This window comes from Sorex fumeus, unplaced genomic scaffold, assembly GCF_029834395.1.
Source record: "Sorex fumeus unplaced genomic scaffold, SorFum_2.1 ptg000002l, whole genome shotgun sequence".
In the NCBI taxonomy this organism is placed as follows: Eukaryota; Metazoa; Chordata; class Mammalia; order Eulipotyphla; family Soricidae; genus Sorex; species Sorex fumeus.
Genome location: NW_026606059.1, coordinates 80,213,233 through 80,236,241, shown reverse-complemented (window position 1 = coordinate 80,236,241; position 23,009 = coordinate 80,213,233). Strand labels below are relative to the sequence as shown.

Here is a 23,009-nt window from a genome sequence, read left to right as displayed (position 1 = left end):
CAACCCCAGGGAAGGGAGTCTTCCCCTGGAGTGTCCAGAAGGAAAGCCACTCTGCAGGCCCACTTAGATTCCAGCCCTGCAGCGGTAAGAGAGACCATCTGAGCTACTGGAGGCTCCAAGTTTGGGATTTTGTTGTTATTTGTTCCAGCAAGAAAATCCAGTTGCCAAAAGGATCCCGGTGTGTGTAAACTCACACAAGGTGGGGGGCTCGGCACCCACACAGCGGCGGCTCTATCTCTCCCGCCACCCGCGTTCGGTAGTCTCACCCTTCTACCACCCCGGAGAGGTCGATGGCGATGGTCAGGCGGAGGAAGGAACGAGGGCCAGGCTGGTAGGTATTAGTCGTAGTTTATTCTGATCCTCTCCTCATCTCTCCTTCTGTCTCTGCCCCCATTCTTCCTCCCCCAGCTACTTCATTCTCCTTCTCCATTCCCCTTCATCCTCCTTCTCTTCCTTCTGCCTTCTGCCCACTCCTACAGTACAGTTAAATCCTCTGTCCATGAGGAATTGGGGAAACAATTACACATAGGTGCGGTCACAATCAATAGGGGTGGAGATGAACAGGGGTAGAAATCTTAGCCTCAGGGAAGACCGCTCCTAGGACGATCCTTCCTCAGCAGGAGGACCCACCCTAGAGCAGAATCCCATGGGCGTGCCTCTCCTCTCCTTGTCCGACAAGCATACAAGAATATAATATAAATCATTTTGTATGGATACAGTAAGAAATATCTTAAACTTATAGAATTGCTCTCCTAGGGCCATCTCAATCTCAGACTATGGTGCTCAGGCCAGATAGTCTTTCCCACCCCTAGCAGGATCCTAGTCTTGTCTTTACCTTGGATCATGACAGCATTTGTCCATGATCAAACTCTTAACTTATAGTTAAGAATCGTGGCACTTTGGCCTGGCCCATTTCGCTGCCAGGGTAGCTCACTGCTTGCCCTGGGTCCATTCAGTCCCTCGTCGGGACCTGTGAACCTGGGGAGGTTGAACACCGGTGAACCTGGGGAGGTTGCTTGCACGTGATTCCCCAAGTACTAATACGGGTCTCAATGGTGGTTCTGACCTTGCCCCCACTCCACGCTCCACTCAGAACCAACCCCAGCCCCATCCCTCCACAAGTAATGGAACTCTTGCTCTCGAGACCTCTACAGCAATAAGCTTTATGGTTGGAAGGCAAGTGGAAGGCCAGGAACAACTCAGCCACTGAGACCTTGGGTGGTGCAGGAGGTAGAATAGCCATATATCAAAACTATAAATGCTATTATTGAAAACATATTATTTAAAATATTATTTTAAAAATAAGATAGAATGATTCACGTGAAGGGCAGGAGCAACAGTACAGTGTAGGGCACTTGCCTTGTGTGTGGACAACCAGGTCCCCCAAGCCCACCAGTTGTGATCTCTGAGTCCAGAGGCAGGAGTAAGCCCTGAACACTACCAGTGTGCCCCTCACCCTGCCCACAAAAGAAGAGAATGATTCATATGAAGAGATTTAGAATTTATGTAAAGAAATCTATGACACAGACTCACCATTAAATCTCAGAAGAGACAGAGATTAACAAAATGCAAAAATTCACAGGTACACTGGTCTCCCAGCTGAAACTCTGGGATGCCCTCAGGAGAGGGAGGGGTGAGTCCCTGCCCTACCGAGCCCTAGTTGCATCCACATTTGCCACCATGCCAATGGCCAGACTCTACTGTCTATAGACGAAGCACTGCAGAGATGCCAAACTGCCAAAACTTCCAGGTACACTGGTCTTCAGGCTGAGAATTCTGGGGTCTTCTCAGAGAGGGAGTAGACAGCCCCGCAACTCTAACCCCCATAATTCTGGAAGACCTAGAAGCCACCCAACATCCCCCAACTGCTGCCATGTAAGCTCACAGCCCAGTTAAATATTATATAATACTTACATTCCAGTAGGAAAACACCAAATTAGATGGGAAATTAACATCAAAGCCAACTAAGCTCAATAAATAAAAACACAGAAGGCCCAACTAACAATAGCTCAGTAAGTGTGCAGGCAAGGACTTAATGACCCCATGATAAAATGTAAGAATTTTCACAAATTTTCTTTTACTAAAGTATTTTTTAATAATTCCATTTGTCATTTAGTTGTAACGAGCAATATAAAATAAATTATTTTGTGCCTGCTAAGGGGGCATGCTTGGGAAATTTGGTAAAATGGAAACAATGGTGGAGGGAAGGTCACACTGGTGGTGAGATTGATCTTGGAATATTGAATGTAACAAATGTATAGTGAACCACTTTGTAAAACACGATATTTAAATAAAGGGTGAAAATCTATGTGAATAAAATTGATTTTATTATTATCTTTTCTTCTAAAAGTATAAGGTAAAGGTAAAGGTAAAGGCCCTCCCGTTGATCATCGATTTGCTCGAGCAGGCCCAGTAACGTCTCCATTGGAGACTTTGTTGTTACTGTGTCTGGAATATCAAATACGTCACGGGGAGCTTGCCAGGCTCTGCCGTGTGGGCAAGATACTCTCGGTAGCTTGCTGGGCTCTCCGAGAGGGGCGGAGGAATCGAACTTGGGTCGGCCATGTTGGCTGCGTGCAAGGCAAACGCCCTACCGCTGTGCTATCGCTCTTTCTCCCTGTATATCACCAGATCCTCCAAATTCCAGTAGGCGGGGGTCACACCAACCAACTGGCCCCCTGACGCCGTGTAATCCCATCAACGGCCAAGACTCAGAGACTATAAAAACCAGCTCCTGGATGAGAACAATGCAGTCTCCTGCCCCCGCGCCTGACTGTCCTCGCCGCAAGGGACCCTTGGAGGGGAGCGGGTTGAGCTTTCCTCCCCGTCCTGACCAGGGCTCCAGTAGCCAAAGACCTCCAGGACCAGCCACCACCATGCTGAGACCACTCTCCGCACACATGAAGGTACTGGCAGAGGGACAAAGTCACGCGGGTTCCGGGGCCGAGATCTCCAATCCTACTCGGATTTGGGCCGAGCATCCTCCACCCAGATCCTCCAAATTCCAGTAGGCGGGGGTCACACCCACAAACTGGTTCCCTGGCGCCGTGTAATCCCATCAATGGCCAAGACTCAGAGATTATAAAAACCAGCTCCTGGAACCACGCGGCCGCATTTGCGGCCGTGCGACATCCTATTATGACATCTTATTATCTCATTCCTACTTTGGACAAACTGGTAGGCTACCAAATGTAGCCTGCCCACACGGCAGAGTCTGGCAAACTCCCCATGGCGTACCCAATATGCCAAATACCAGTAACAATGATGGGTCTCATTCTCCTAAAGAGCCTTGAATATAATCTCAGGGCTAGGATGAAGGAGATGTTACTGGGGCCTGCTCGAGGCAATCGACGATTAACAGGATGATTTGTGATTTGTGATTATCTTTTCTTCTAAAAGTATAGATTATTTCATTCTTTCTCCCTGTATTTATATCACTCAAACTAATATTCTAGGATTGGTTTCTATTTTATTTTTTGTTTGTTTTGGGGGTCACATCTGGTGGTGTTAGGGACTTACTCCTGGCTTTGCACTCATGGTTCACTCCTGGTGGAGATCAGGGGACCATCTCAGGTGTAACAGATTGGACCCAGGTCAGCCACATGCAAGTTGAGTACTTTACCCTCTGTACTGTCTCCACAGCCCAATAGGATTGGTTTATAAAACTACTGAAAAGTACAAAACAGACATGGTAAACGCTCAGTATCTGTATGGAAAACTATAATGCCCAAATGGAGAGAGAGACAGAGAGACAGACACAGAGAGAGTGAGAGGAGAGAATGAGAGAGAGAAAAATAAAGTGCCTATCATATACTAGTAGAATTGCACAAGAAAAGAACCTCCAACCCCTTCAAAAAATAGTGAGAAGAAATGAACAGAAGCTTCCTCAAAAAAGAAATACAAATGGTCAAAAAGAACATCAAAAAAATCTCTACATTGCTAATCATCAGGGAGATGCAAATCAAAACAACAATGAGATATCATCTCACACCACAGAGACTGGCACACATCAAAAAGAACAAGAATAACCAGTGCTGGCATGAATGTGGGGAGAAGGGACTCGCATTGTTGGTGAAATGCTGACTGGTCCAGTCTTTTTGGAAAATATGGGCATTCCTTAAAAAACTAGAAATTGAGCTTCCATATGACCCTGTAATACCACTTCTGGGAATATATATCGAGGGTGCAAAAAGCACAGTAGAAATGACATCTGCACCTGTATGTTCACTGCAGTACTGTTCACAATGGCCAGAAACTGGAAACAACCTGAGTTCCCAAGAACAGATGACTGGTTAAAGAAATTTTGGTACATCTACACAATGGAATACCATGCAGCTGCTAGAAAATATGAAGTTATGAAATTTGATTTTAATGCCTCTCTTGCAGAGCACAGTACCCAAAAGAAGAGAGAGAGAACAGGGGGGAATGCCCTGCTACAGAGGCAGGGTGGGACGGGGGGGATGGGGGGGAGGGATGCTGGGACCCGTGGTGGGGGAGGATGGGCACTGGTGGAGGGATGGGTACTTGATCATTGTATAACTGAAACCCAAGCACAAAAATTTATAAGTCTATAACTGTACTTCATAGTGTTTCACTAACAAAAAAAATGATAAAAAAAATAAAGTAAAATATTTGAGATGTAAAAAAAAAGAAATTTTATTTTAAGTGGAATTTAATGAAGAGTATCATGCTGAGTGAAATGAGTCAGAAAGAGAGGGTCAGACATAGAATGACTGCACTCACTTGTGGAACATAAAATAACATGAGACTGAGACCTAAGGACAGTAGACACAAGAGCCAGGATTATTGCTCCATAGGTGAAAGCCTGTCTCATGAGCTGGGGGAGAAGGCAGCTGTGATAGAGAAGGGATCACTAGGTCAATGATGGTTGGAGGGATCGCTGGGGATGGGATGTGTGCTGAAAGTAGATAAAGAACCAAACATTATGGCCTCTCAGTATCTATATTGCAACCCATAATGCCCAAAAGTAGAGATAGAATATGGGAGAAATTGTCTGCCATAGAGGCAGCGAAAGGTTTGGGATGTGGGGGGCAGATACTGGGGACATTGGTGATGGAAGATGCGCACTAGTGGGGGGAATGAATGTTCAGTCATTGTATGAATGAAACTCAAACATGAAAGCTTAGTAACTGTATCTCATGGTTATTCAATAAAATGAATAAATAAATAAAGTGCCTGTCATAGAGACAAGCTGGGGAGTGGGAAACTGGGGACATTAATGGTGAGAAATGTACACTGAGGGAGGGGTTAGTGTTGGAACATTGTATGAATGACACCCAATCGAGAAGAGCTTTGTAATTGTGTATATCATGGTGATTCAATTAAAAAAATAATATAAAGTAGAAATACCTTTGGGTCTGTCACAGTGCTTCAGAGCCTTTAATCTTTCGATATCCATCCACAACCATAAGTATTTCTCTCCTAAAATGCCTTTGATAAATTTCTTAAATCTCTCAAACTCCTTCCTGTTCCCGATGTCATATGTCCCATGAGACACACACCAGTCGGACCTGCTTTCCGAAGGCAAGCTCTCGCTCTTCAAACTTTCCTTCTCTGCTATTCCTTCAGACTTTTGCATGGTGGTCTCAGCTATTTCACCTGGCTCCAAATCCTGGTGAAGTTTAGGTTTGTAACACTCTTCCACCACCACCTTGGAGACGTTGGTGAAATTCACATAATTGGGGTGCCCTTGATATGGTGACCCTGCGACCTGGTAAACAGATTCTTTCAAAATATATAATATGTAAGATTTCAAAAATTCTTCACAATTTCCAAAATGCAGGGTCACGTTTTCTTCAACATCCCGTTGGGAGTCAAGGTATATTCTCAGGAGAGTTTGAGAAGTGGTGTCTTGTAGACACATAGACCCAATATCCTCTTTGAGATCAGAAAGAGTGTTCTCAACATTGGACATGGTTTTCTTGGCCCAGGAATGGGTTCTGTTATCAAAGATGGCGCTTTCTGTATCAAAAGTCACAAAGGGCAATGAGATCAGATTAGGGGTAGGAAGAGTTTAGTATTTATGAACAGGATAGCACTGAGCCAGTGTGCCAAGCTAGTTCATCATGGGAGTGACCACACAGATTGGGCTAAAGCCACATTTAAAGGCGTCTAAAGCCACATTTGGGAACAGTAGTGGGGGAGTTAATGGGGAACTGCCATTAGGTATTAGGCCAATTGGTCTATTAGGCCAATAGGTATTAGCCACATCTTCCTGGACATGGGAGGGAACAGCAAGATGAGAAGGAATTTATTTCACATCCCAAATATAGCTACTAATTTACTATATTTCAGCCTGACACAGAATGCCAATTGACAACATCAATATGCAACTCTAGTGAAGCATCAGAATGTGTATGTTACACTATTCTTGGTACGTTAGTATTTCATGTTGTACAATAAAGTAAAATTAGCTACCAGAAACAGAGCTCAAGAACTGGAGTCAGAGCAGCAATTTTCACAAATGTGCTACTGCATCAAAAGGATGCAATTCCTGCCACACACTCTATCATGAAATACACAAAACAGCACAACACTCTTTCTAAAGATGAACTTTGAAGCTCCATTTTCCTCCCTCTCCCATTCCCTTTGACTTAATTTATTTTGTGTTATTTTGTTTTGGGCCATATCTGGCAATGCTCAGGGCTTGAGTGCTGGGTCACCTGGCTCTTGACTCTTCACTCAGGGATCTCTCCTGGCAGGTCTCCAGAGACCATATGTGGTGCTGAAGATCAAAGCCAGGTCGGTCACATACAAGGCCTAGCCATTGTACTATCTCTCTGATCCCTAGATAGATTCATACAAGAAAAGCATAGTTTTCTTTATAAGTCTTTCCCCTCTTTTGCTAACTTACTCTCAGGTATTTGATTTCTTGAGCACAATTGTGAATTTTTAAAAAGTAGGAAGTGGAACTGGGGCTGGAGGGTAGGTGCAAATAATTTTTTCTCTCCAAACACTTAGGGTTTACTGTAAGATAAAAATATCAACAACACTGCAGGAGAGATAGGAACAGTGGATAAGGCGCTAATCTTCGATCCGAAGTTCTCCATATGGTCCCCAAGCCTCCCCATCAGGAGTGATCCCTGAGTGCAGAGTCCCTGACCACTGCTAGGTGTGGCCCCCAAACAAATAAACCAAAAAAACCAACAACAGAAAACAAAGAAGAGAGAATCTCTGACATCACTCTTGTTCTTTCCCACTTACCAGACACAGAGGTGATGGATGGTGTTGGAGCTTCAATTTTGTTGTAGCAAACATAAGGAGGTAGGGAAAAGGTAGCCACAGTTTGCTGGCTTTGCTTTGCTAAGGTAAACCAATCTTTGGTTTGGGTATAGGATGCCTGGAAAGAAAGAAACAGGTTTGTTTAACACGATATTAGCACACTCAACCTCCCACAACCTGGAAAAGTCATCAAACTAAACTCCGACCAGCATAGAACAGGATGTGCAAAGAAAAATTATTCCATGAACGGTAAGAATTGTGCACAGATAAACCCATTAGCAAAGAGAGTCGAGGGGAGAAAAGTTGAGATTATTTTCATGCTAGGTGACTAGAAGGAGAAGGAAAGAGAGACCCATTAAATTCTTCTCCATTTTTCAGCCAAAGGCAAGCAGTCCCACACTTTCTGGCTCACTGCTAATTCTCTCACCTGAACTCAACTGTCCTAAGGCACCTCGGTGCCTGGCTGCCCCTCTCTGGTCATTCCCATTCACAAGTTTCCCAAGGATTTCAGGCCCCCAGTCTTATCCGACCGGGTCCACTTTAACAACTCCCTGCTACTATCACAGAGACTTGCCTCAGCGGCACTGGAAACTTCTCCAAGCACAACTCAAGCCTAAAGAATCGGTTCTCAGAACTGTGCTTGGGCCGAAGGCTGTGGTGGCTGATTCTGTCTCCACTGCCCCGGAAGGGCCTGCAATGTCCCTGTCAAAACTGCATCCTCGAGCACCCAGAACTCATGCACAAACTGGCCTGCAGCAACTCGCACCACCATTTCTCCAGGAAAAGTCCCTCTACCTGCCTCTTTCAATAGTGTCCTCACCTGCTTATCCAAGGAAGCCCCCATTGTTTGACAGAAGCAGAGCAAGGGACAGACCAGTGGGAGGGACCCTCGTGTCTCCGTCTGGATTAGCTGCCTGGTCTCAGTCTTAAGGAACATTCCCAGGAGGGATGGAGGCTTGGTGCTACCTCCTGTCTTGAGTGAATCAGGCCACATAAGGAGGCCAAAAGCAAGTGAGAAAACACTGGAGGTGCTATCTCTGTGTCATTGTCCCACTAAGAGGGACAGTTTCCTTGGCGGATGCAAGCTTTGAAAGACGTTCATTTCTTCTTGTTCTCTTCTCTCCCTGACCATGAAAAACAAGTCATCTGTGCCAGGGATGTGGCTCAAGGTGCAGAGACCCTGTTTCCTGTGTACAAAGAGGCCTTAGGTTCCATCTCTACTACATCCCCCCTTTCAGTACCTTAAACTTCCAGCCTCAGGCTGAGAGCAGCCCTGGTGGCCCTCAAGGACCACGGGTTTCCTCCCACCACCCCCCTAAAATATATATACATATATTATATTTATATTCATTTGTTTATTTATATATATAACATTATATATAATTATGTAGAATAATAATTATATATTATCAATAGTTGTTCGATAATAAGTTTAAGAAGAGAACTCCCAGAATGACCACCAACTGGGAGCTCTTTGGCACTACTGCGGCAACATGGGAAGATGCCATCATTGACAACATTGACGAGGAATACAATCGACTGGTTCAGTACCTCCATGTTTGTGCGAGGAATGCCGAGAGAGAGACAAAAACACGCCTGTCTTTGAAAACTCTCGAGCTCATTTGCCAACATGGCTTGGCGCAAGCATCAAGCAACCGCAAGCGAATGTCCAAGTTCACAAAGCAGTGCAGAGAAGTGATAAAGGAAGATCTCAAAGAGAGAAGAGCAGCAATGCTGGCAGATATGGCAGAAGCCCAGAAAAGCATTTGCAATGCCCTCCTGTCCTTCGCCAACTACAAGACCAAGATGACTGCCCTATGACATCCTGATGAATCTATCACATCTTCCAGAAGGGCAATGAAGATTATCCATGACTTCTACTCGGATCTCTTTGATAGCCATGTCCACTTGCCCACATACCAAATTCCGCATGATGGATATGTCGTTCCCAACGTTCTCCCTTCTGAAATCCAACATGCCATTTCATCGGTAAAGAAGCAAACAGTACCCAGCCCAGACAAGGTCAGACCCAAACACCTGAAGAACCTGCCATCAGTACCCATCAATTCACTGACTCGGCTATTCACACACTATCTGTCTGAATGCAAGTTTCCATTCCAGTGGAAAACCAGCATGACTATACTACTGTACAAGAAGGGAGACATTCACAATATTGGCAACTATTGCCCGATCTGCCTGTTGTCTGTCGTCTACAAGCTGTTCACTCGAGTCATCCTGAATCAGATTGGCAGAACACTAGATGAAGGACAACCATGCGAGCAAGCTGGGTTCCACAAAGATTCAGCACAATCAACCATATCCACACAATAACCAAGCTCATTGAGGCTTCTCGGGAGTTCAAGATGCCTCTCTGTCTAACGCTCATTGATTTAAAGAAGACCTTTGATTCTGTTGAGACGGAAGTGGTCATCGAAACCCTAGCCAAACAGGGTGTTCAAACTCAATACATCAGGATCCTCCATGTATTACGAATTCAATACCAGGATCTCACTATTCTACAAGAAAGTGATCATCCATGACTAGAGGGGTTCGGCATGGTGATACCATTTCACCAAAACTCTTCAGTGCCACCCTCGAGAATGTCATGCAACCACTGGAATGGGAAGGAATAGGAGTGAAGATAGACGGTCAGCAACTATACCACCTCCGCTTCGCTGATGCGGATCGTTCTAATAACACCAAACATTAGTCAAGCAGCACAAATGCTTGCCGACTTTGACTGTGAGTGTGGAAAGCTCGGACTACAGCTGAATCTTACAAAGACAATGTTTACAAAAAATGGTCTCGTTCCTGACGTTCCATTCGCTCTCAATGGAACAAACATCTCCGAATGCAATAGTTATGTATTCTTAGGTCGAGAAGTCAACATGATGAATGACCTGGCACCTGAGTTGCACAGAAGGAAGAGAGCAGCTTGGAACACCTTCAAAAGCATCAAAAAAATAGCTAAGAGGACAAAGACGCTCCAATTCTGGGCACATCTCTTCAATTTCACTGTTCTTCCTGCATTAACATATGCCTCAGAGTCCTGGGCCCTATGAAAACAGGATGAGAATGCTATTCGGGTCTCCCAAAGAGGAATAAAAAGAGCTATGCTTGGAGTATCACACTTCACTCAAATGAGAGAAAGAATCCAGAGTTCTGACCCCTGTAAAAGATTAAGAATCAGGGACACTGTCTTGTTTGCCAAGGCATCAAAAATCAGATGGGCTGGACATGTAATGAGATTTGGAGACGACCACTGGACTAGAGCCATTACCAACTGGATTCCACGGGACATCTAAAGGTCATGTGGCCGCCCACCTATGAGATGATCAGACTTCTTCGTCAAGACCCTGAACAATCGGTTTGAGGCTCTTCGTGTTCCTAGAATGAGCAGACGCCATTGGGCTACACTAGCACACGATAGGGATAAATGGAGACATTACTGGCACCTGCTAGAGCAAATCTATGAGTAACAGGATGTCAAGTGATCAAGTGATCAATAATTATATATAACATTGTTATATATATATATATATATATATATATATATATAACAATGTAGCACTGTAGCACTGTCCTTGCATTGTTCATCGATTTGCTTGAGCAGACACCAGTAACGTCTCCATTGTGAGACATGTTGTTACTGTTTTTGGCATATCGAATACGCCACGGGAAGCTTGCCAGGCTCTGCCGTGTGGGCGGGATACTCTCGGTAGCTTGCCAGGCTCTCTGAGAGGGACAGAGGAATCGAACCTGGGTCGACCGCATGCAAGGCAAACGCCCTACCTGCTGTGCTATGGCTCCAGCCCAATATATAACAATAATTATATATATATGTATATATACCTATTACGAAGCACATTTCACTCAGAACCCATTTATTAAGCAACTACTCTTTTCCAAGCAGTATTCTTATCACTGAGGTCAAAGCACAAAGGAACTTCCAAGGAACTGACAGAGATAAATAGACAACAGAAGCCCTTCATATTTCATCTGGATACAAAGAAGGAAGGGAGCCAAGGACCTGGGTGGGAAAATTCAAAGGACAAATGCACATACTCTGTATGTGAAAGCCCCAGGTTCTATCCCTGGCATTGCTTGAAAACCTCTGGGTAGGGCTCAAGAAACAAGGAAGAAAGAGATACAAAAATCTGAGGCAAGCCAATCAGATTGAAAGGCATTAACTATTATTTTACTTTATACTCTAAGAGATGGGTCAACTGCTCATGCTTAGATGGCATAACTAAGGACTCAAAAGAACTTTTCCTATTATTATAATCACTAACTATAGGCCTGGTTAAAATTATCTAAGGGCTCAAGGAAATTTGAATATTTGATATTCCTAAGTTGTGGGGCCAGAGAGATAGTACAGCAGGTAAGGTGCTTGTCTTGCATGCAGCCAATCCAATGCATTCCCCAGCACCCCATATGGTCTCCAAAGTGTATGATATACAAAGTCCCTTAGTGCAGATCCAGGTAGAAGCCCTGAGAACACCTAGGTGTGGGCCCCCAACCAAAAAATAAGTTTAAAAATCTGTTTAAGAAGGAATACGTAAAGTATTATATAGGCCAGCAAAAGTAAACTAGCTAGGACTTTATTCTCTTATATTTGATTCAATTCACATGTAAGGAATCAGAATTTATTCCCCTAAATCCATTCCTCCATTCAATATTTACTAACTTCTACTCTCATTTAATACTTTTATGATATTCCTGACATTTCTGTGATATAAAGAAAAGACGAATACTTTTGTGGGGGATTGTGCCATACTTTGCAGTATTCAGGGTCTCACCTGAGTCTGTGCTCAGGCGTGAGCCCTGACAGTGCTTGGGAAACCCTACATGTACCAAAGATCAAAACAAAATAAGCAAGATGCAAGACAAGAGTCTTAAGCCCCCGTACTATCTCTCTGGACTGAAAAGAAAGAAAAAGTATTACACAGAAGAAAGTGGAATGGGGATGCGAGGCAAGGGAGAAATAAAGAAAACATGTCTTTGCTACATCTCCATGCAGTATCCAGTGTCAATAATGAAATTAGCATAATTTTAAACTTTTTTGCCAAGTATCACTGATAGAAATGCCAAAGCACAAAATTAAACAGAAGCTACACATGGAAACAAATGTTCAAGCAACATAGACCAAGTCTATCCATTCTAACAGATAGGGTCAATAATTTTCCTTTTGTATGACATCTTTGATCAATTGCAAGTGCCTGCCTAGAGTGTTGTGTTGAAAAGAATTTGGAACCAAGTCCAAGCTCAGCAGGGAAATGGCCACGATTGATTAGCTATGTCTGTCACGAGTGGAGACTAGAACAGCAACACATGGGCTGCATACTTGCCATTCCTGATTTTTGAACTGTGGATAAGATGGGTGTTCCTAAAGCAGAGAGTTGAAAACCAGAGGCAATGATCAAACAGAAGTTTTCACTATAGCATAACTCTCCAAAGGACACTGACTCTAATCAGATCCCTACAAATGTACTCATCCAACACAACATTTCTCTACTCATGGAAGACAACTCTCTTGGATAACAGTTCATCTGTAATGTAGTCTGGTACTACCTAATCATGCTTCCCTCATCCCCTGAAACAATATCCAGCAGTACTCAAGGGCTACTCCCAGCTCATTGCTCAAGCAAGGGTTACTCCTGGTGGTAATCATGGGGAAAAAAGAGGTATAGGGGAACAAGTCCAGGCCTCCTCCATGCAAACCAAGCACACTAACTAACTACACTCTCACTGACTCCCTAAGAAAAATCAGAAAACAGGGCTGGAGCGATAGTACAATGAGGAGGGTGTTTGCCTTACATGCAGCCAACCTGGGTTCAATCCTTGGCAACCCATATGGTTCCCCAAGTACCACCAAGAGTAATTCCTGAGTGAAGAGCCAGGAGTAACCTCTGAGCATCATTGGATATGACGCAAAAAGCCAAAAAAAAAAAAAGATGAAAAAAAGAAAAGTCAGACAACAGGGGCACTGTAGCACTGTCCTCCTGTTGTTCATCGATTTGCTCAAGCAGGCCCAGTAACGTCTCCATATTGAGACTTGATGTTACTGTATTTGGTGTATTGAATACGTCACGGATAGCTTGCCAGGCTTTGCCGTGCAGGTTCAAAGCAAATGCCCTACCCGCTGTGCTATCGCTCCAGCCCAGACAACGGGGTGGTTGGGGTGGGGGGGGGGGGGAACAACAATAATTCATCATAGTTTTAAACAGCTTTTCTATGAACAAGGAAAACCATGAGCGTAATATGTTATCTTTGTTTCCCATAAGCTCGTGTCCATCTCTCTTTTTCTTCAAAAACATGAGGGTGGTACTTCTAATAGCATTTCAGGGGACAAACAGGAAGGCAAATTGATAAATTAGATCTATAAGAATTTTTCGGTCTATGCTTTAGGGGTATTTGAAATAATTTCCCCTGCCCAGATGGCAAAAATAAAATAAATATCTTTTTAAATTAATTTTATTGAAGTACCAAGTCACAAGGAAACATTCCTCTTCTTACCTGGCCCATGGAAACATAGAACTTTTTCATAATTAAAACATCTTCATCTTCAACGACTGCTGGTGGGGGAGTGGGTGGTTTTTTCTGTAGCCAGGGAGAAAAACCAGTAGCTACTGTGACATTCGTGCCCATTCCACTCCATCTTACTTGTGAGATGAATCTAGCTAGCCTGCGTAAGAAAAAGTTTGAAATAAATTTTCTATAAGGTAAAATTCAGGAGAGAAAAATCTAACATTTTCCTCAAGCCAGTCTCCCCCTCTGAGGAACTGCTAAGATGATGTTTTATTCAAAGAACGTACCAAAGTCATAAATTTTTATATATTTTACTTCGACTTTTAAAAATCAAAGATCTAAGCAAAGGTGCCCAGAAAGCAAGAAAAAGAATGTGCACCAGAAATGGTACTTTGTTTGTCAGGACATGCTTATAATTACTTTTTAACACCCATACATAAAGAATCACAGAGTATTTTTAAATAAAAAGTAGGGTTGGAAAGCTACTACAGCAGGCGAGACACATACACCGTTGACCACAGTGCAATCTCCAGCACCACATATGGTCCCCTGAGCACTGCCAGGGTGATCTCTGAACACAGAGCCAGGAGTAAGCTCTGAGTAGTGCCGAGTGTGACCCCAACAAAAACAATCAACAAATAAGTAAGCAATAAAAGATGCACTTACTGGGTATGCAAAGAAGTATTCATTCCATAAGATCTTTTGGGGGAAAGTTTGATGGGTTTTGCCAATGCTTTCATCACATTTGTTTTGGCTTTGGGGTGGTACCTGGAACACTTGGCTACTCCCAGCTCTGTGCTCAAGAGATTTTCCAGGCAGTCCTGGGGATCAAACCTAGACCTCCCACAATCAAAGCATGGTCTCAGTCTATTGAGCTATCTCCACAGCCTTATATTATAATTGGGGGGGAAGGAGGTCCCACCCAACGGTACTCAGGGTTTAGCGATCGCTCCTGGTGATCATATGGAGGGTTTGGAGGATCAGATGGGATGCCAGTGATCAAAACTGCTGCATGCAAAACAAGTGCCTTACCTACTGGATTATCTCTCTGGCCCCTCTGTCACTTTCCTACACTATAGAAAGTGGGATCCAAAGTCTAATAAGTTAAAAGGTGCACAGTTTTACTAAGAAAACATGGGGGAAAGTTTTTTTGTTTTTAAAGTCTAGGTAACATGGTTACAATAGTGTTGTTTATGATACTGATGTACAGAATTACTATATCCCCCATCAAAGTATAGAACAGATTTGGAGGAGGAGGAGTGGGAGAAGGAGGAGGAAAAGGAAAAAGAGGAAGAAAAAGAGGATTAGGAGGAAGAAGAGGAGGAAGAAGAGGAAAAGGAAGAAGAGAAGAATAGGCTTTCAAAAAAACATGCACAGGCCCCATGTCTACCCCAAAAACAGGCCCCACTCATCAGGATAGAAAAAAACAGGGCTTTTCCAAGACAATGCTACCAGCACCACTCAGCCTATCCCTAAACTCCAAAGCTGAGCATTCACCATTTTACCCCCCAAACTCAAAGCTGAGCATTTCCAATAGTTAACATATCTCTCACTCTGGAGCAGCTTGGCCATGCTAACATTAACTTCATCCTTGCTCCACACACCTATTCCTCAAAAAATGCACCAAGGTAGCCGCAGTAATAAGAAATCATAAAACCCTAAATCACACTCGAAGTTCTGGCAGGGCCAATGACCTTGAAAGCTTTCCTGAAACCCTTTCATGAACTCTAACCAGGAGAGTTTCTCTATGAAAGGAGTATCAAGGATTACCTCGAAAATCTTTATGACACAAAACAAGAGAACATAGTAAAAATGGATACATTTTTGGACTCCTATAACCTCCCAAGTTTGAACCAAGAAGAAACAAAACAAAACAAAACAGACCAATTAATACCAGGGAAATTGAAATGGTAATCAAATGTCTCCCTGATGAAAACAAAAGCTAGGCCCAGATGGGTTTACTAGTGAGTTCTTCAGTCTTTAAAGATAAGCTACTGACAATCTTTTTCAGGTTTTTCAGAAAACTGAATACATATTAATTATCAGTTTTATGAGGCAATCATCATCCTTATACCAAAAGCAGACAGTCATCACAAAAAAAAGGAAAGGAAAACTATATATCTATTATCCCTGGTGAACATAGATGCTAAGATCTTCAACAAAATATGTCAACTGAATCCAGTAATACATAAGAAGATCATATACCCCGATCAAGTATGAGTCATCCTAGGAATGTAAGGATGGTTTAATGCACATAATCAATGTATTATAGCATATTAATACATGGAAAAATAAAAACAATAGTTTCCTACCAGTAGATGCAAAGAAAGTATTCAACAAAATCCAATACTCATTCATCATAAAAACCTTCAGTAAAATGGGAATTGAAGGAACTTTTCTCAACATAGTTAGAGCCATTTACCACAAGCCCACAGCAAACATCACATTCACTGGTGAAAAACTGAAAGCATTCCCCTCGAAGATCAGGCACAAGATAAGATTGCCCACTCTCACACTACTATTAAAAGTCCTTGCCATAGCATTTATGCAAAAAAAAGAGATATTAGGGGCTGGAACTATAGAACAGCAGGGAGGGTATTTGCCTTGCATGCTGCCGACCCGGGTTTGATTCCCAGCACCGCAAGGAGTAATTCCTGAGTGCATGTTCCAGGAATAACCCCTGTGCAATGTTGGATGTGACCCAAAAAGAAAAAAAGAGATATTAAAAGCATCCAGATAGAAAAAGAGAAGTCAACCTCTCACTATATGTGGATAACATGATATTGTTCTTAGAAAATCTGTAGGACTACACACACACAAACACAAAACACACCTAGAAACAATAGACTATTTACTACACTAGAAAAGTGAGAGAAATTCTTTCCATGGTTTTTCTATATGCAAATAACAAAATAGATGGTAAAAGTTTTTTTAAAAAATACCATTCACTGGGGCTGGAGAGATAGCACAACGGGTAGGGCATTTGCCTTGCACGTGGCCAACCCGGGTTCAATTCCCAGCATCCCATATGGTCCCCTGAGCACAGCCAGGAGTAACACCTGAGTGCAGAGCCAGGAGTAACCCCTGTGCATCGCCAGGTGTGATCCAAAAAGAAAAAAAAATTACCATTCACAATTTTGCTCCAGAAAATCAAGTACCTAGGAATTAGTTTATTAAAAGATATACAAAGAAAACTACAAAACACTACTAAAGAAAATAAAAATAGGAGAAGAGGAAATGGATGTATCCGCTGTTCACGAACTTGAAGAGTTAACACTGTTAAAATAGCAGTCTTCCCAAAGCATAAGACATTCAATGCAGTTCCTATGAAAAAACCCAATGACAGAACTTTAATACCTGTACTCAAAGTAGCAGTCGCTTTCCAGGAATGCTGGAAGTCTTTTTTTCTTGACCCATTCAACGCCTTCCTCTTGGCTGAGACACTGTTAGAGATGGGGTGAAAAAAAAAAACAGGTGTCAAAGAAAAGCCACCTCCTGGTTCAATCATGCCTTGAACACACAACCAGAGAGACCTCAGGCCATCAGGGGGAGCCCCATGTCTGCTCCCACCTGTGCAGGTAAAATTGTCCTTTGAACTAACAGACACTGGTAAACTCGTGTTTCAGTTAATGTGTCCATTTCATTAAAACTGTTCCATTTCTGGACTCGAAGTTGTATATTTCCCCTATCCCCTATTTTCCTTTCCTCTGCATGGCTGTTGGATCTATAGTGATGTCCCCTTTTGCAGTTGTGATTGTGATAATTTCTATCATCTCATTCATTATGTACTAACTTAACCAAACTGTCATTTTTAAGAGAAAGTCTACTTTCATTTATTTTAAATGTTTTTCTATTTTCAATTTAATTGATTATAACCTTTATTTATTTTGAATTTTTCAAGTTTCCCAAAGTAGAAAGTTAGATCATTTATTCAAAACCTTTAGTCTTTTCTGATATAAGCATTTAATATTATAAATTTATGTATAAGGACTTATTTCAGGCATATACTACAAATTTTATATTGTGCCTTTTATGTAATTTTTAAAAATTTCTAATTTCCCTTGAGACTCACACTTTTACCTATGTACTAAGAAGCAGATTGCTTATAGAGTTTCTCAAATATTTTCCAGGTATCCTTGTATTGCTGATTTACAATTTAATTTTTCTATGAGCAGAGAGCATGTTTTGCATGTTTTCAAATCTTTCAGATTTGATGTAACTTATCTTATGATCATTTTGGTAAATATTCTAAAGTGCTTGAAAGTGAATGCTGTTGTGAAGTATTGCATAAACATCAATTAGAATGACTTGGTTTTTATATCTTGGTTAAGCTATGTCTCTTTTTCCTATATTATTAGGTTTAATTCTCCATTTTAACTGGATTTTTATATTTCCTCTTACAGTGATAGCAACTTTTGTTTAGTGAAGTCTGAGGTTCAGCTGTGCATATGTTATAAAGCCTTTATTCGTGAACTGATCTTTATCCTTAGGTGATATCCCTCCTTAAACATAGTTAGATCCTTCATTCTGGTCTACCTTGTCTGAAATTAATATAGTCATTCCTGATTTCTTTAGAAAAGATAAATGGTATATCTTTCTTCCTTCTTTTATTCTTATTTATGCATTAAATTTAAGTGGTTTCTTGATAACAGAAAATAAGCTTACTTTTTTATCCCAACTCACTCTGATTTTAATTGAGATATTTGAGCCATTTAAATGTAACTATTTACATATATTGTTAATGTGATGCTAATAATTATTTATATCATTTATTTTTACCACATTCTAAGTAATTTATTTTTGCTTATCAATCAACCAGTCCCAACCTTACTACAGTGATTTTTGGAAAACATAAAACCTATCCATTTTGATTTCCATTTGTTCCATTTACACCTGGTTTCCTATTTCTTTTTTCCTTCCCTCTGTCTTTCAGCTTTGAGTGCTTTTTTATAATTTACAGTATTATTGTCTTTATATGTTTAATATGTACATTTAATGAATTGCAAAACACCTTTATAATCTATCAAATAAGGTCCTCCAATAGGTTCTATTCAAGACTTGTGTCCAAACAACTCAGGACTGGAGAAGTAGTTAAGGGATAAGGCATTTGCCTTGCACACTACAGACCATGGTTGGAATTTCTCACAGCACATTTGATCCCTAAGCACTGTCATGGGTCATTCTTGAACAAAGAGCCAGGAATAACCACTGAGCACCACTGAGCATTGCCCCAAGCCCTCAAAAACACATAACTCAACCTCAGAAGCTCTTGAATCCCTTTTAATAATCTAGATAAACGGACTCTAAAGAACTCCAGGGAGCGTGGAAGAGTCAATGAGTGTGCTTCGCATACAGGAGCCCTGCACTTCACAGCGGTAGGGCGTTCGCCTTACAAGCGGCCAAGATGGCCGACCCGAGTTCGATTCCTCCGCCCCTCTCGGAGAGCCCGGCAAGCTACCGAGAGTATTCGATATGCCAGACACAGTAACAACAAAGTCTCCAATGGAGACGTTACTGGGCCCGCTCGAGCAAATCGACGATCAATGGGAGGGCCTTTACCTTTTACCTTTTACCTATTGAATGAAGTAAAAAAAAAACAATAAATAGGGGCTGTAGAAATAGCACAGAGGGTAGGGCGTTTACCTTGAATGCGGCTGACCCAGGTTCGATTCCCAGCATTCCATATGGTCCCCTGAGCACAGCCAGGAGTAATTCCTGAGTGCATGAGCCAGGAGTAGCCCCTGTGCATCGCTAGGTATGACCCCCCCCCAAAAAAAACAATAAATATCAGTCACATCTAATAAAAAGAAAAACACGAATTGCCTAGGGAAGTCCTGGGTTGAATCCTGGCACCACATGGTCTCAACAGCACTGCTGGGAGATTCCCAAGCACCACTGGGTGCCACACGCCACAACTTATGATTCAGGTCATGTCACTTGTTTTAGCATTGAAATACTGCTATAACCATTATTTTTTTTCCCTCTCGTTGTTCATCGATTTGCTCGAGCGGGCACAGTAACGTCTCCATTGGAGACTTTGTTGTTACTGTGTCTGGCATATCGAATACGTCACGGGGAGCTTGCCAGGCTCCCATTATAGCTTTATATTATATTATAGCACTATATTATATTATAGCATTATATTATAACCATTATAGCTTTTATTTTTATTATTTATAAACAATTCAATATGCCAAAAACAGTAACAACAAGTCTCACAATGGAGACCTTACTGGTGCCTGCTCGAGCAAATCGATGAACAATGGGAGGACAGTGCTACAGTGCTACTTAGCAATAAATTGGGTGAAACTAGAAAGAATTATATTTTGATTCAATAAAAAGAACTGAATTTTTTTTAATTTTTATTAGTGAAACACCATGAGGTACAGTTGTAGACTTACAAATTTTTGTGCTTGGGTTTCAGTTATACAATGATTGAGTACCCATCCCTCCACCGTTGCCCATTCCCCACCTCCAAAGTTCCCACCCCCTACACCCCCATCCCACCCCACTCCTGTGGCAGGGCATTCCCTTTTCTTCTCTCTCTCCTTTTGGGTGCTGTGGTTTGCAAAAGAGACATTGAGTGGCTATCACGTTCGGTCTAGAGTCTACTTTCAGCATGCATCTCTCATCCGCGGAGGGTCCACCCAACACCCTTTACTTGGTGCTTCACTCTCTGTCTGAGCTGCCTTCTCCTTCAGCATGTGCGGCTGGCCTCCAAGCCATGGAGTAAACCTCCTGGTACTTAACTCAACTATTCTTGGGTGTTAGTCTCCCAATTTGTTACTTTATATTCCCCAGATGAATGCAATTTTTCTATGTCTGTCCCTCTCTTTGTGACTCATTTCGCTTAGCATGATACTTTCCATGTAGTACCACTTGTACGTAAATTTCATGACTTCATCTTTTCTAACAGCTGCATAGCACTCCATTGTGTAGATGTACCAAAGTTTCTTTAACCAGTCATCTGTTCTTGGGCACTCAGGTTTTTTCCAGATTTTGGCTATTGTGAATAGTGCAGCAATGAACATAGAAGTGCAGATGTCATTTTGACTGTACTTTTTTGCCTCGCCGGGATGTATTCCCAGTATTGCTGGGTCAAATGGGAGCTCAATTTCTAATTTTTGGAGAATTGTTCATACTGTTTTCCAAAAGGGCTGAACCAGTAGGCATTCCCACCAGCAGTGAAGGAGAGTCCCTTTCTCACCACATCCATGCCAATACCAGTTGCTTTTGTTCTTTTGGATCTGGGCCAGTCTCTGTGATGTGAGATGATATCTCATTGTTGTTTTGATCTGCATCTCCCTGATGATTAGAGATGTAGAGCATTTTCTCATGTGGCTTTTAGCCATTCGGTTTTTTTCTTTGGGAAAGTTTCTGTTCATTTCATCACCCCATTTTTTTTTTATATAATTTATTTATTTATTGAATCACTGTGGGAAAAGTTACAGAGCTTTCGGGTTTTGGTCTCAGTCATGTAGATACCGAACACATTTCCCTTTACCAATACTCATTTTTAACCCCGAACCCCAATAGACCCCCACCTCCCACCCCTCCCAATTATTGTGAGGCAGATGAGTTCTAGTTAATACTCTATCTACTTTGACTAGATAGATTATTTCGATAGAAGATGCACAACTATTGTTTAGAGCTTACGACCCACCCCCCGCCCCCAATCAGACATGCTGAAACAGCGTTGTGAAATGATTTGCTTTCTACAACTTGGTTTAAGAATAAAATGAGGTCGCGCGGCCGCGATAGCGGCCGCGCGGTTTTGAATTTCTGCTATTTTACTTATTGACCCTGGAAGAATTTCTATTAAAAGTTAGCTAGTTAAGAGATTGGTTTCTGTGCCCTGGAGTCGTGGCCGTGCCGGAGAGCCGCTCGTGGGGGGCAGCTGGCGACCTTGGTGGGGCGTGGGGGACGGCCCACAAAGCCCCCCTTCCCATGAGGTCCCCGCCGCTCCCCCGAGCCCGGCTCAAACCCGCTTTCCACAAGGCTCCCGTGCGGCCGCCATCTTTCTTTCCAGAGAGGAGCAGGCGGGCTGGTCAACGCCCTTCCCCCTCCGGGCAGGCTTGGTGGCGCGGATCAACACAAGTCCATTTGCTTTTCTGCTCCAAGCGGCTGGTTCTCTGTGCTAAGTCCTTGTGCCTCCGGGGCCGTGGCCGTGCCGGAGAGCCGCTCGTGGGGGGCAGCTGGCGACCTTGGTGGGGCGTGGGGGACGGCCCACAAAGCCCCCCTTCCCATGAGGTCCCCGCCGCTCCCCCGAGCCCGGCTCAAACCCGCTTTCCACAAGGCTCCCGTGCGGCCGCCATCTTTCTTTCCAGAGAGGAGCAGGCGGGCTGGTCAACGCCCTTCCCCCTCCGGGCAGGCTTGGTGGCGCGGATCAACACAAGTCCATTTGCTTTTCTGCTCCAAGCGGCTGGTTCTCTGTGCTAAGTCCTTGTGCCTCCGGGGCCGTGGCCGTGCCGGAGAGCCGCTCGTGGGGGGCAGCTGGCGACCTTGGTGGGGCGTGGGGGACGGCCCACAAAGCCCCCCTTCCCATGAGGTCCCCGCCGCTCCCCCGAGCCCGGCTCAAACCCGCTTTCCACAAGGCTCCCGTGCGGCCGCCATCTTTCTTTCCAGAGAGGAGCAGGCGGGCTGGTCAACGCCCTTCCCCCTCCGGGCAGGCTTGGTGGCGCGGATCAACACAAGTCCATTTGCTTTTCTGCTCCAAGCGGCTGGTTCTCTGTGCTAAGTCCTTGTGCCTCCGGGGCCGTGGCCGTGCCGGAGAGCCGCTCGTGGGGGGCAGCTGGCGACCTTGGTGGGGCGTGGGGGACGGCCCACAAAGCCCCCCTTCCCATGAGGTCCCCGCCGCTCCCCCGAGCCCGGCTCAAACCCGCTTTCCACAAGGCTCCCGTGCGGCCGCCATCTTTCTTTCCAGAGAGGAGCAGGCGGGCTGGTCAACGCCCTTCCCCCTCCGGGCAGGCTTGGTGGCGCGGATCAACACAAGTCCATTTGCTTTTCTGCTCCAAGCGGCTGGTTCTCTGTGCTAAGTCCTTGTGCCTCCGGGGCCGTGGCCGTGCCGGAGAGCCGCTCGTGGGGGGCAGCTGGCGACCTTGGTGGGGCGTGGGGGACGGCCCACAAAGCCCCCCTTCCCATGAGGTCCCCGCCGCTCCCCCGAGCCCGGCTCAAACCCGCTTTCCACAAGGCTCCCGTGCGGCCGCCATCTTTCTTTCCAGAGAGGAGCAGGCGGGCTG

At 43.8% G+C, this 23,009-nt stretch overlaps 1 protein-coding gene across 1 annotated transcript in view; it reads right to left on the bottom strand.

Annotated features, from left to right (window-relative positions):
- Nucleotides 1-23,009, bottom strand: part of LOC130041872 (regulator of G-protein signaling 22-like) — a 94,886-nt gene that overhangs the window by 23,177 nt on the left and 48,700 nt on the right. Inside the window, 4 exon segments of the mRNA XM_056134186.1 lie at nucleotides 5,383-5,982; nucleotides 7,225-7,360; nucleotides 13,759-13,927; nucleotides 17,128-17,213. Of these exon segments, the coding sequence (XP_055990161.1) occupies nucleotides 5,383-5,982; nucleotides 7,225-7,360; nucleotides 13,759-13,927; nucleotides 17,128-17,213 (991 nt within the window).